Raw genomic sequence first — 14106 nt, forward strand, 5'->3', positions numbered from 1 at the left:
CTCCCTCTTGCGCGCGCGGCTAGCAGCAGCAGCAAAGGCTCCGGCGCTTCTCTGACGCACCATCGGAGATGAGCATCCCGGTCCCACCGGCTGTCAGGGTAGACTCTGTCGACATCTCCCCCTCAGACCTCTGCGGTCAAGCTTTCAACATCGGCTCTATTGGTTTTTGGTCTGTTTTCCGTTTCGCTTCGTAATCTGTCAGATTCAGCTCTGCGTTTGGCTGGGATACCCACAGTTGCCATTGGCTGGGAATTTACTTCGGAGGTGATTGTTGTATCTGCATCAACTGTCAACGAGAAAGTGATTCATTCCTGTCTGCACGTACAGGGTCTTCTTAATTTCAGGACACCCTTGATGACATTCCTCTGCGTCTAAGATAAGTGTTTGAAATCAAAGGTGGAAAGGGGGTTGTGTTAGAGGGCTGTTTTGACAGGAGATCGTTTGGATGACGGACACCGAGAGGCAATAGCGCGAATCTGCGCCCTTGGAATATTCTTACAGAGGCTTTTATACAGTAGAAATATTTTTCTCAGTTTGCAGTGATAATCCATACGACGAGTTTGCCCACTGCAGGGGCTGCTGCGGCTTTCCTCTCTGCTCTGTTTTGAAATACGGTTTCCTTGACGGACGGGCGTCTGAGCATCCCGGACGAGCCCGCATCTGCGATGCCCGAACAGTGAGGGCTGCGTGGGATCTCGTTTGGTCACCCTGCGCGGTCGCATGGCTCCAGCCCGGAGGGACTGCAGCGGCTGGGAGATGTTCCTCCCGACGGGATGCCTGCTGCTCTCTGTTTTGCTGTTTCACCCTGCCCTGGCCAAGGTGTGCAACGACCGCACCAAACACGGACAGGACAACAGCTGGTTCGCCAGGGACGGGGAAAACTTGCCCATCATGGTTCTTATGCCCATGAACGAGTCGGCCCTGATGAGCAGCATCAGCCAGGGGATCGAACCGGCGGTGCAGCTGGCCATCCAGCACATACGGGAGTCCAGGAAGTACTCGTTCTCTCTCATCACCAAAATCTACGACACCGAGGTAAACATTCCGGCTAAATCCTTCCACTAAGCTGCCGCTGGTTGGCTCAGGCTTGTTAAAACTGTTAGTATATGCATTGTGTGTGTGTTTCTGTGCGTGCGCGCGTGTCTGTATATGGCGCGCGCATTGCCCCGCAGCGCTCCACACATTGTGCGTCCAAGGGGAAACGCTGTGCTCTGTTATGTTTGGTGTATGTGTGCGGCCGCGTTGGTTACATTGCGCAAAAGTCAGCTGCTGTCACTTTTTACTAGATGACATCACGGTGTTATTTCCCATCTTCCTCCGAGTCGCTGCTGTCGCCTGTCGTTGATATTGAATTTAAACGTAACCTGGCATCATAAGGCACTGCATCAGCCGGGCACTCCACACTCTCGTGCTCTCCCTACACCGGACGTTTTAACGCTTACCGCAATCTCAAGGCTGTTTGCTGATGTAACGGTCATGCATCGCTATCTGTTTTAATAGACACGCTGCATTTGGTCTATTTGTTATCATTACTTCATGTGTGTGACTTCAGCTGGAGCCATGAAGATTTTTAGTCACGATTTAGTGTGTCTTTTACAGATTAAAGGGCTGCTGCTCATAGTGCCTGAAGATGGCAGTAATTGGATGTACGTTTTCTTGTGACTCCTTGCACCCTTGAAAGGAGCTGCAGCTCACTTTTCAAGCCCCCACATTAAAATCTGTGTATATAATAATAATAATAATCATAATAAGGAGAACCACATAAAACTCCTGTACAAGTCCCCTAAAGTTTAGTCATCCCTGCAAGTGCTGCCAATGCAGGTGTGTACTCCATATTTAATTTACACTATTTTAATGTCCACAGTAGTGGCCTTCTAGGTTTTTTAATGATTTTTGCAGCAGAGGAGTTGAAAGCTCAGTATCATACTGTTGCTATGCCAACATGTAAGGATGTTGATAGTTTGACAGATATATAGAACAGCTCAACAAGACAGATCTATTGCACAAGATGCCTCGCTATATAAAGAAGTTATATCTGTGTTTATAGTTTCCTGTCTGACACTTATTCAGCACACTGCACAGGTGTGTCCGTGTGACCGAGCACACACACACATCTCCGCTGACAGAGGTAAGCCCTCACAGGCAGCATGCGCTCAGACCACGGGATTAATATGCTCTTATGAGAGTTATGATTTTTTTTTCTCTACTCCCTGGGAGAGAAAGATGAGCTGGAAGCGAGAGGTCAGTGGGGCAGCCTGACGTGCGCTCGCTGGGTATGTCTGACAGCGATGCCAGCTTTCTAATACTGGCAATCAATGGGAACTCATGAGGATGGTGTCATTTCACGACTCTGTGGTCAAAGGCGATCGCTGTGGCACGCTGCCAATCAAGGGATATTTGACGTTTGTTTTGGGCACAGGCCAGAAGAAAATCCAACATCTGATCATGTTTTGGAAATTGATATTATTCACAGCCTGCTTTAAAACACTCAATGCTTTCTTGGAAATAACAAATAAGATAGATGCATAGTTGAAAGACACTTGCTCAAATATATAGTTTTTATTTTCTATTAGCGGCAGGCTATACAAGAATTTTTAAGTTGAATTGTGTTAAGGCCCATTGGTAGCCTTTCAGCTCTGCCTGTAATAGCTCTAAGAGAAAATGCCCTGCCAATAACTTTGGGTGTATTTACAAGCTATTGGAAATCATCTGGCACAGCCTGACAGAGTTAAAGTCAACACGGGACCACGGGGAGCGCTGTGAAGTGCAAATTGCAAAATATTACTGCAACAGAATATTATTATTTATTTACAGAGAATAATACAGAAGCAGTCAGAGGCTTTAGTGGGAGAAACATGATGCAATAACATCGTCAGATATGGGAGACTTTTATTGTTTGTTTGTATCAGTTGAAGCGGTCTGAGGTGCTCTGAGTGTCTCAACACTTACCAGGTGGGGCAGACCTCTGCTCGGGGTTATTGCTCAAGTGTTGACTGTACTGCTTTTAAAGCCTCTGACATGTTTATAGGCCCTGTAAGTGAAGGCTGCACTGTTAACCATCATCATACATGTGCTCATTACGTGTTTATTGACCTATAATCTTTTACTTTCACATGAATAAAAGTCCTGCACACACAAACACACACGCATGGACACGGCTTCCTCACATACCACATGCTCATGTCAGAAAACAATACACGCATCAGTGCGTTTGCTGCAGCTCGCAGCAGGCCAAGTGTGTGCCTCTGTGTTGTGTTTGTACACGTGTGTGTGTGTGTATGTGTGCGCACTGGGATTTAGCCTGGCAGATGTAAGTAATCAGTCCCTGAGCAGAGGCTCTTTATCCCTTTATCCTCTGTCGGTGGAGCCAGGGGTTGACGGGGCAGGCCCGGTCCATCCCCTGGTGGTGTGGAGCGGTGTGGTGGAGCTGATGAAGAGGATGGTGCGGAATCGAGGGGGCTGTCCCACAGTAAAAAGCCTCAGGGGTGAGGCTGTGATGCTAAAAAGAGGCAGTTGCATGTTGGAGGATTGGAGAAGCTGTTATTTAAAGTCGAGCAGATGTCCTCATGTGGAATTCCTGGATGTGAGATCAAATGCAGACTGGTGTGAAACCAGTGTGATCAGGCCAAAACTACCCTCCTAAGATGTCTCAACAATACGGGCATTGCATTGTGGGAAAGAATGCACATTTGCTTTAGAGTGTTGCAGGTAGAAAAGAAGCTGCATGGATTATATCAACTGGGAGGCTTAGTGCTGGAGCCAGAGTTGGTCCTCTCCAGCAGCTCTGGATGTGTGAGTGTGGGTCTTAGTGTAACCGAGCACTGATACTGTAACTCTGCAGGCTTAGCTGATCAAAGCTTTGGAGAGGACAGGAAGCACTGGAAGAGGATGGAAGGGAGACTTTGGGCAATGAGAGCGTTCTAGGCTAAGCTACGCTAGTTCACCGGCTTATGGGATGTGTGACAGGCCCTCGAGAGGAGCCACTCAGGGAGGCATCACTTTTGGTAACCCACTAAATATAAAAAGGAGAAAGGTTGGTGCAAGATGAATTACCATGGATTCAAACCGTATCTTCATTTCATCGAAAATCCATCACCTTGCTCTTCTTGAAATTAATCTTGAATGTAATTAACACACTCTTAGGGAATGTGCGTCCTCGCTCTCTTGTTTCCTACATCCTCGCAATCAGAGGAGACTGAACACATGTATTTTTAAAGGCAAATCAATACCTCCACAAAGACACAGAGTCTGCAGTCGGAGATGTACAGTGCACCAGATACAGTATGCAGATAGGTATTTATAGCACATGACTGTCCATCCATGCAATGCTATGGGCCTCCTGAGACTACGCCAGCAATGACCCACGGTACGTTCAGAGATACTGCACACAGATAAACACTGCAGAGGACTGGATGCAACATGTCACATTTGTGCACATGTTGGCAGGCATGAGACCGCCATACAGTACAGTTGTTCACAGGAGAGAGAGCGCCCCTCTGAGCGTGTGTAAGGCGTTCTGTCACTTTGTCGGCAGAAGTTAGGTCTGTGGTGGAAAAGCATTACCATAATGGAGGTCGGGATGCTGCTAAGCATAGGTCTTAAGTCACACTGGGGCTGGGCTGTTGATCTTTTTTAGCTTTGAGGAGAATTTGTTGTAGCAAAGTGTTTTTTTTTAAGTTATAGTGTGAGGCGTTTAGATATTTATTTCAGAGTGTGCTTAAGTGGCTTTTTACTGACCTTCCTGATTCCCACACTCAAACTCACCTCTGAGCTGTTGTGTAAAACAATCTGACACGGGCCGCACGAAAGCAGCGCCTTCGGACATCTTATATGTCAGGCTCTCATATTGTACGCCACATTTTATCTAAATATCTGACATCCACGCAGCGCAGAGGCGCTGACCCAGGGGGGTTCAACAAAGATTGCCTGTCACTGTCCTTAGGAGAGCGTGAATATTCAGGGCTAGTAGGGGAAAGCAGCCGGTGACAGCCAGGGTACTCTCCAGGCATACAGAAAGTGCTGAGTGTGGCTGTATCCACTGACCCGACACAGATAGTGGGGATCAATGTGCAGCAGCCCTTCTCATAGAACGAACAGCATCTCAGGGGAGAATCAGGGAGAGAGAGGCGGCTATGAGATGGAGATCCCGAAATAGGATTATATCATCTTCTGTGCAGGAAGAGGAAATGGCCAGCCTCTTAATTCTTATTGCATCCTAATGTAATGCCATTTGCGTTGTTTCTCTGAGGCTACATCGTTTAATGGCCATGCGAAAAAAGGCAATTACTGCATGCAATGAGGTATGCACATTAGATCAGTTAAAGGCTCCCCAGATTGCGTGTAGTTGTGTCAGTGATCTGATTTAACGTGTTTATGAGATGTTTTTGTTATGCAATGTTTGAACAAAATTAAGGAAAAAAACAGGAGTCACGGTTTAACGAAGTTACTAAATTTGAGCAATTAATGCTGACCTTTGTGTGAGTCAGGCTGCCAGTGGGCTGCAGGGCTCGAGCGCGACGACCAGTAATGTGAACTTTCCTGATAAAAGAGGCTCATGCGTGCCCTGAAGCTGGCTTTAGAACTGATACTGTGACACATAAGCAAACAAATAATAATACTTATAAATACACGCAAGTACGCCCAGAGACATGCTGCAGGTTTCATGCACTCACACGTCGGTACACACAGACCTGTCTGCTGTCTTTATACACACACACACAGCACATACGCTCACACATATGGTCATGTCTGGTATCAATAGGTGGCCCTGCAGCACTGCCTGAGGTCAGGACAATGTGGTCAGCTGAGCAGTTAGATATGAAGTGTTCCAATAAAAATGGAGACACAGCATTTTGTCATTGCTTCATACGACATGAGTACTGTCCTCCATCCTTCTCTCACTACGAGAAGTCAAAAAATCTACCTCACTAAAACCAGTTTTATGACTCACCTCCTGTCGCTCTCATCAGAGTTGTTTGCTTGTTTCTAATTGATTTTAAATATTTAATGCATATTATGGCAAATTATAAATGGAGGATGTAAGTTTGCATCACAGGCGATAAAATGGTAGAAATTACTTGCAACATTTATCACTGGGGACAAAGAGACACAGTCATCCTCCAGGGCTTTGTGCATTCACGCTTGTGCCTGATTCAATACAAGTTGTTCCTTTTGCCCAGCTCTTGTCCACCAACACTTTAACCACAATAGACCGGACCTCCTGACCACTCTTCCTGTTTGTTACAGAGAAGTAAGTCGTTCATCCTTTCCTCTTTAAAATCTAATCTGAGGGCACACCCTCTGGCTAACGCTTCATCTGATATAATATTGATACTCCTAGCACTAAAATTCACCGTGTAAATTCAAGTGTGACAAAAACAAATGAACCCTCTGGCCTCCTCCACCTTGCACCTCTCATTTTCCCGGAGTAGATTACAGTATGTTTCGCTGAATCTCATGTATGTCGCTAATTTAATAAAGCGATAGAGAGTGTTTGGTGTTATCTCTCGTCTACGCGGTCACCCTTGCAGGGCCTGATGTGCTGACCAAGTCAGGGGCTAATCGCATGAGAGGGGAAATGGCTAAATTCAATTTCAAAAGCACCTAAAGCGAGTCCTGTTGGTTGCTTACAAAGCAGTCAAAATGTGTGTTTATGCATGAGTGCTGCTGGAGGTTGGGGAAATAGTCTGCATACTGGATGTGTGGGTGGAAGTATTAATGTGAATATCTCAGTGGCTGCTGAATGTACAGTAATTCTTCAAGATGGACCCAATCACCCCACACTGATACTGTTAAAAATCATACATTTGCATTGGAGCCTCCAGGTACAATGCAACACAGCTATCACATCTTTATCATTACTGCACATCTTATTTTGCTCTTCAATGTGTTTTTGCTGCATTGATAATCTGCCTTCCTGTGCCAGGCTGGACTCTAATTTAGCTCTTTGTTCCCTCATTGAACTTAATAATATTCAGTCAAGTGCCCCATTGTCAGCTCCATCACTTAGGTGGTGTTAAATGGATGACAAATGAGCAAAATAGAGAATATATCAGCGCCAGAAAGAGTGCAGTTTGGCTTGATACTTTGCCACTGTACTTAAAGGAGCAGCTGCCCCTGGAAAAAGCCACTGTCAGTCAAAGCTGGTGTAATCGATAGAAGCAATAACATTTGAAATTGGCGCCATAGCTGTGGAGAAAGTTGTACAAACAGCTCGTGGTTTCGCCCATGCGACATTCCTACAACACCCAGCAAGCATTGCACCCCTCCCTCTGAAAGGGACGGCCCAGCGAGAGACACTGGAGTGAAATACTACCGTTTCGCTGCAGGCAACGGCTCACAGCGGTACAGAATCTAAAATACGACGAGAACATACCGGTGGATCGTCTAACAATTCTTCAGGTCTGCAGTCTACATTTCAAACCTGACGATTTTGAACGAGACATGACATTGGTGGCGGGCGTCCTAGATTGAGGATGTGTAGTTTAGCGAGCTCCCTGGCCTCCCTGACGCGTCTTACATAGTCTGGCGGAGGTTTTCCAGGGCCCATCGGAGAAGCAGATAGCGTCCTCCAAAGGCACAGAGCCAAATGGCATTTTTTCCTACCATAATGTCATTAGCTCCCCATAATAGCATGAAAGGACTGAGGTTGGAAATCGGTGAACTGGCCCTTAAAAATACATTCTAGCGCCGTCCATCACCTGAAACGATTGATTCAGTATCTAAAGCTCCACATATGTTCAGCTCACATTCATTGCATCTTAATTACAAGCAGGCGGCAGGCTTGTGTACTAAGAGCTTTAATGAATTCTGTTTGTGATAATCAATTAGGTTTCAAATGAATTTGTCATTGTCAAGTTTTAATCTTCCTTTCTTTGTGCCGTCCTTTTGTGTTTTCCCAGCAGATGCTATGATGAGACATCTGTTGGCGTGCCCCCTCCTCGTCTTTTTCTTTCTTTTCTCTAAGACTCTCACTGTCATTGAGACGCACAACGACTTCGAAAGGTGGTAAAGCGGGCATCTGGCTTCCATTAGCATTAAACAAACAGTTACTCTCTGTTTCGCATGGGAAGGACACCCACTGGGAAATCACCCAGGAGAGAAAAAACGGGGTGGGAGGATGTATGGAGAGGTTGTGTGGGATGGAGAGAATGGAGACTTATGGAAGACAGAACAGAGGAGGTGTAGAGTGGAGAAATGCAACTTTAAAGATACAGTCGAGAGCTGGGATGAGGATGAAAAATCTCCCATCTTTATTCAGCGCTGCTGACAATCCTGACAAGATGGCTGCTGCCACGTTGAAGCAACACTAAGTCAGTCCGTCTGGCTGCTTCTGCTGGTGCATCTATAAAGCTGCCATTGATCCACAGCCAAGCCATTTGCACTGACAATTAACACAGTGAATGTTTATCCGCTGCTATAGCTACAGAAAAATCACTCTTTCTCAATCCCAAATGTGGTGTGAGCATTAGGATTCTGTCAGTATCTTTGTTTGTGGTCGGTTAATGGTTTCAGAATGATATTCATGATGTTGCAGGCTGTTTACTGGACTCTGTTTCATGCAGAGGAGATCCAGGAGAATATGTGTTTGTGTGTTTATGGTTACGAGACCCAAGAGAGGTGCCCTGCTGTTACACGTCTGGAGAATTTCCATCACTAGAAGGCTGCGTGAGCGTGACTGAGAGAGGTTGTATGTTGGAGAGACTGTGTTCTCTTGCTCCCTTTTTTTGACCTTTAACCTTTAAACAAAGCAGACCACATCCCACTGCACCAGATGACCTTTTAAAACTCGTCTTCTCCTCAATATCTCCTTTGTCAGACATTATTATACCTAAATCCTTATAATTATACCTGCCTCATCTACCCCATCAGTGTCTGCACTTTCCACTGCTCATCCCTCATCCCTCATCCTCCCCCTCACAGAGACAACACAGCACATGCCTGCCTGTCCCTCTCCCACGAGTGGACAGAAATGAAAGGATTATGTAGGAAAGGGTGTGCCGTAGTCATTAGAGATTGGACAAGTACTCTGAGCATGCTCCTGTGTGCCGCTCTCAAGGGGGGCCCGGCACAGAGCAATAAGCAGAGAGAGTCTGTCCTTGTCAGTCCTGTAATTACATTAAAGCTCATGTAATTCTTGGACAAAAAAAAGGACCCGGGCCAGCTATCGTCTGGTACTTCTAAACGGATGCGTGTGTGTGCACGTATGTGTATTTGCTGTGCATGCTTACCCATCAAGAGAAAGTAACGTTATGTCCACACATGCAGGGAGAGTTTGACTCCTGAGGGGTGACTGTGTGTGTGCAGGCTGTGCATCCGGGTGACTCTGGCAGCATGCAGTGCTTATGATGGTAGCATGTGTGAACTGTATCCCCGAGGGTCAATGGCACTTAACACTTATTCCCAGAGGGCAGGTGGGTTGTCATGGTCACAGCTGGGAGATGTGTGGAAACTCGAGGCAGGCGGCGCAGGAGAACGTCGCCGCTTCCTACTTTATCTCTATCTTTCTCACCGTGACATGCGACTACACACACTTTTTAACTTATAACAGCAGCATCCCCTACTCCTGTTCACACACAAACACACACACATACCTGACCTACCTACGCTGACTATGGAAAAAACTGTTCACTTATTTCACCGGCTTCGGCTTTATTAGTTTGAATAGCATGAAAACAGATAGTGACTAATGGTGTTCACTTCCTACAGACATCAATAAGACTTTACTAGTCAAGGTCATGCTTCAAACAAGCTGTGGAAATCTGCTTCAGTCACATCGTGTAATAATAGATAATGTAGCTTATTTAGACATCCATTTTCACACACCCACTGTTGGTTAAATGCTCTGTACTTACACGTTTTCTACATTAAAGTGGTATCTTAGTTTCGTTCTCTTTGGCGGCACCTATGGTGATAAACGGTAATTGCGGGAGCACACTTTCCCAGATATCCAGACAGTGTCGCATGTGTGACGTCCACAGTTGGCTCCGGTTGTAACTCTTGATTTTCCTCGCTGACGGTCGCTTTACTTTTTAGACTGTTTGCCTTCATCTGAGCGTCAAATTTGTTTCTTTTTCTTTGGATTTTCACTTATTTTTGAAGTTGTATCTGTAGTCATCGATCTTTTCTTTGTTTGATCAGCCATAGTAGATTACTGTTTACTCGCAACACTTGCAGAGACTGGAAATGCAGCCGCTTAGCTCCGCCTACCCTCTCTGGCAGACCAACCACTGCTGGGTGATGGAAAACGCGTCACTAACTGGGCGCCGCTTTTTCTGTGAATGTCGCCACAGACATCCAGTCTGTAATAATACTATATACTGCAAATGGAAAGGCTTTCATCAAAGGGCCATAGGCTCAGTCACCATTGTGTTACTTCATTCAGCTATAAATCTTTGAGATTACCTTAATGCACAAACAGCCTCAGTAGAGCAGTGGATCCTTTACTCCAGACTTATTCACTAAAAATGAATTAGATAATGCATCTTAACTATTAGAGAATAAGCTAAAAAACTGAACCATATACTTTATTGCAAGCCTGACTTGTAACTGTAATCGCCTGTTTTTGATTTCTTAAAAAAATCCTCATCAAAGACGACAATAATTTTTGCACCTTTTGCAGTTTTAACCCTTTATTTCCCTTTGGGATTTCAGTACACGTCTTGTCGGCGCTGCTCCTCCATCCTTCCAAGAGATGCTCAACTGAAGGAGCGATTATACGGTTTCAGTCACACAGATAAGCACCTTCATGGAGCACCTGTCGGAAGCACAGCCTTCACAGTTATTATTTTACAGAAATAGACTGTTGGATTTAATACATTAAAGCATCCTTGAGCAATATCTCATGCTTTTGTGCTCATCCGGCTGTGAGGAAACAAACTGTCAGATCGTTTTTGCTCTCCCTCTGCCTGTGTTTGCCATTTAGATTTTGCGGTCGTCAAACATTGTAATCCTCCAGTATTTTCCTGCTTTATCCGACTACACACTGACCGTATGTACAGGGATTGCCCGAAATTGCGACTATTGTGATCTGTTGCAGGTAGTGGACCCCAGCTTGCGTCCACGTGCAGCTCTCTGCTCCGGCAGCCTCTGATACACATCAGACCTTTTGCCCATTCGCCGCCCGCTCATAGTGGCTAACCATTTCCCCGTCCGTGATTGCTGGGGGCTGTTAGCGGAAAGCAGTTGGTGAGCCCATTGTGTGCCAAGAGCGATAACAACAGACAGTAGAATCACAGATGTAACCTACACACACACTCCCTGCCACACTCCCCGAGTGCCCATGCACAGCAGCAGTGGTATACACATCTGTCATGCCCATCCTAAGCAGGCAATCATGCCACATGCGAACACAAAAGCCTGTGCAATGATGATAAGAGATCGTTTGCAACCGAGCTCTATCTGCTGCGGCTCAGCCCTAATCTTTGTGCTCGTATGTATGTATGAGTGTGTCAGCGTAGTGTGTGTTTTCATGGATGGATAGTTGGATAAATGGAGAGCAAAAAAGATTAAATCATGCTTTCTGAAATTGAGTTTTGTCAGTGAAAAAAACAGTCACAGGCAGGTTGCATTTTTTAAGGCAGTATCAACTCCATTTAGGAAACACGCACACACGCAAGCACGCACACACACACACACAGACACACCGCGCATCCTTACTCGATCCATCACACACATGAGCAGCTCGGCCGTAAACGTTGCTCTCAGCTGCTCTACATGTTGCAATGAAGTCATTCCTCTCCGGTTAATACGTCTCTAAACAAACCATGTTATAGGCTATAGAGCGGGGACTGCGGCTGTAAAGAGCGGTTACAGAGGCTGCGTCAGGCTGCGGCTGATAGATGTTTGGGGTCCTGATTGGAGGGACCCGCTGCTGCCTGTCTGACTAATGAACTGTTACTGTAAGGCTGGAGCCTTTTATTGCCTCCTTTATTGGCGGAAGAGGGTACACTTATGCCAATTTCTTGCTGTGTACACACACACTGAGCACATGTGTACACACACACACACACATGCGTACACAGGGCCTGAGCACAGTTATCTCTCACGGCTGTTTACTCAAGGTTTGACTCATAACCTGTTGGTCAACAAACCAGAGGCTGCTGATCTGATGAGCAGTGAAGAAACTAGTGGTGCAGACTCGTTGGTAAATGTTGTGTTAAAGGCTGACGCTGTAAGTACAATGCAGTTTTATTCCAGTGACCTCAGGCCTATTCTTTGATTGAACGCTGAGATGCAGCAGTACGCGCAATAATGTACCAGATTGGTAAAAATGGATTTCAAGTGGCGAAGCTGAAAGGCACAGATTCCTAGACTTACTTTTGATCAAATCTGCTTTGTTCAGGAAAAAAAGTAGTTATCATTTACATGATAGAACTCCACTTTCTCTATCCTCTCCCATTTTCCTCTGAGCTGCCGGCACAAACCACAGGTGATGCTGTGCTCCTTTTATTTCCACCTGGGCTTCACATCGATCTGCCGTCTGAAGCCGTGTCATTAAGGAACCATCAGCACGGGCTCCGGGGCCCCTTTCATCAGGTTTGCAGCATATGAACTGATGTTTGCAACATGAAATCACTTTTTCAACGTGTTACAGATAAATTACAATCTCCAGACATGACAGGAGCCCACAGTGCACGCTGATAGAGACAATCTGTCATTAGATATCAACTCCTCATCACTTAAAGGCGATGAGTGCAATCATATGCAATATGAATGCAACCCTCTCCTTGCTCCCTTATTCCAATACAACCTAACCCACCACCGCAACCCAAGCAGCAACTTCAACAGACCCAGGCTACGTTTATGCAAGCTCCAGGTATCGACAACGCCGAGACTACCTACCCTGCTGCATGGCTTCTACTGGCCCACACATTTGAATTAAACACACAAGAGAAAACTAGAGAGAGAGAAGAGGTGTGTTAGGAAGAAGACGGGGAATGCAGAGCCAGGGTGAGGAGCTGTCTTGGGTTAGCACTCACCCCCGCCGGGCTAGGCTGTACGCTGTACCTCCCCCTACTCCCCCAGTTCCATTGGGAAGACAGGGTGGAAGAGAGAGCAACTTGAACTTGTAGTAAGATGGGCGGCGAGAGCCAGAGCCATGCCAGCTTTCACCGCCCACCAAAAACAACCCCGCCCATTAACAACAATTCTGTTGCGTTGAATTACAAAGAATTCTTCCAACATGAAATCTAAAAATCTCACATCATAATTGACATGTTGAACGGAGACTGTGGGGATATACTTAGTTTAATCTAATAATCCTCATCTCAGACGGTCTTATCTCGGGATAACACTATTTACATGATTAGATGCTCTTACTTTCATGCTGATTTCCTGCCTCCGTCCAAATGCACAACAGCCTCTGCCAGGAAGCAGCTCCTGTGTTCATGCCGCCCAAATGCGCGTATTGATTCACGGCTTGGATCAGGGTGATGACGGCAGAACGCCTGTTTTATTCTTCCTTTTGGGATCCGTCCAAGAACAACTGATGCCACACTTCTGCTGCTCCTTAAAACAGGATCCAACTGCACCTGAATTTCATCACTTAAACACAGTCAGTTAAATCATGTTCCACTTGATTTTTCCGTAATGTGACGTCTCACGGCCACAGTGGGATGCTTGACGATTGCACTCCTGGGGTTTTTTTTACCACTTCTGCCAAAAGACACTGTCCGCCACTTCCTCTGGCAGCCATCTTTTATTAAACCCTTTCATTATGTTTGAAATTCCAAGGTAAAAGGCCGTCTGGGGAATGAACGTCAGCGGCCATATTCAGCCACTTTAACACATAATACAAGACAGATACAGCAATTAAATCAGCAAAGCAATTTATACAGTATATCGAGCTTCTGCAGTGACAAGAGACTGATGGCAGTTTCTATTTAAAATGGCAGCATGTGTTGTGGAGAAGACCCCCACTTTACAGTACGACCAGATCGCCTCAGCCATGTATCATTCCCTCTTTTCATACTGTCACGGTTATTGGGCTTTGGTATGCTTTTATTGCCCCAGTTGAGTGTGATTGATGTGCCTAGTGAACGCAGAGCGCTGGTCGGATGACACCACAAGCTGTGAGAAGGAACGATGCCTATCACGTTAATTCAA

At 45.9% G+C, this 14106-nt stretch overlaps 1 protein-coding gene across 1 annotated transcript in view; it reads left to right on the forward strand.

Moving 5' to 3' along the window:
• The first annotated feature begins 234 nt into the window (after nt 1-234).
• Nucleotides 235-14106, forward strand: part of gabbr2 (gamma-aminobutyric acid (GABA) B receptor, 2) — a 182141-nt gene continuing 168269 nt past the window's right edge. The window contains exon 1 of the mRNA XM_069680996.1: nt 235-1035. Coding sequence (XP_069537097.1) covers nt 721-1035 — 315 coding nt within the window. The 5' untranslated portion in view covers nt 235-720. The remainder of the gene's footprint in view (nt 1036-14106) is intronic.

The sequence above is a fragment of the Semicossyphus pulcher genome, unplaced genomic scaffold (genome assembly GCF_022749685.1).
Source record: "Semicossyphus pulcher isolate SPU_LCO1_2020_fin unplaced genomic scaffold, fSemPul1.0.p SCAF_5, whole genome shotgun sequence".
Classification (NCBI taxonomy): Eukaryota; Metazoa; Chordata; class Actinopteri; order Labriformes; family Labridae; genus Semicossyphus; species Semicossyphus pulcher.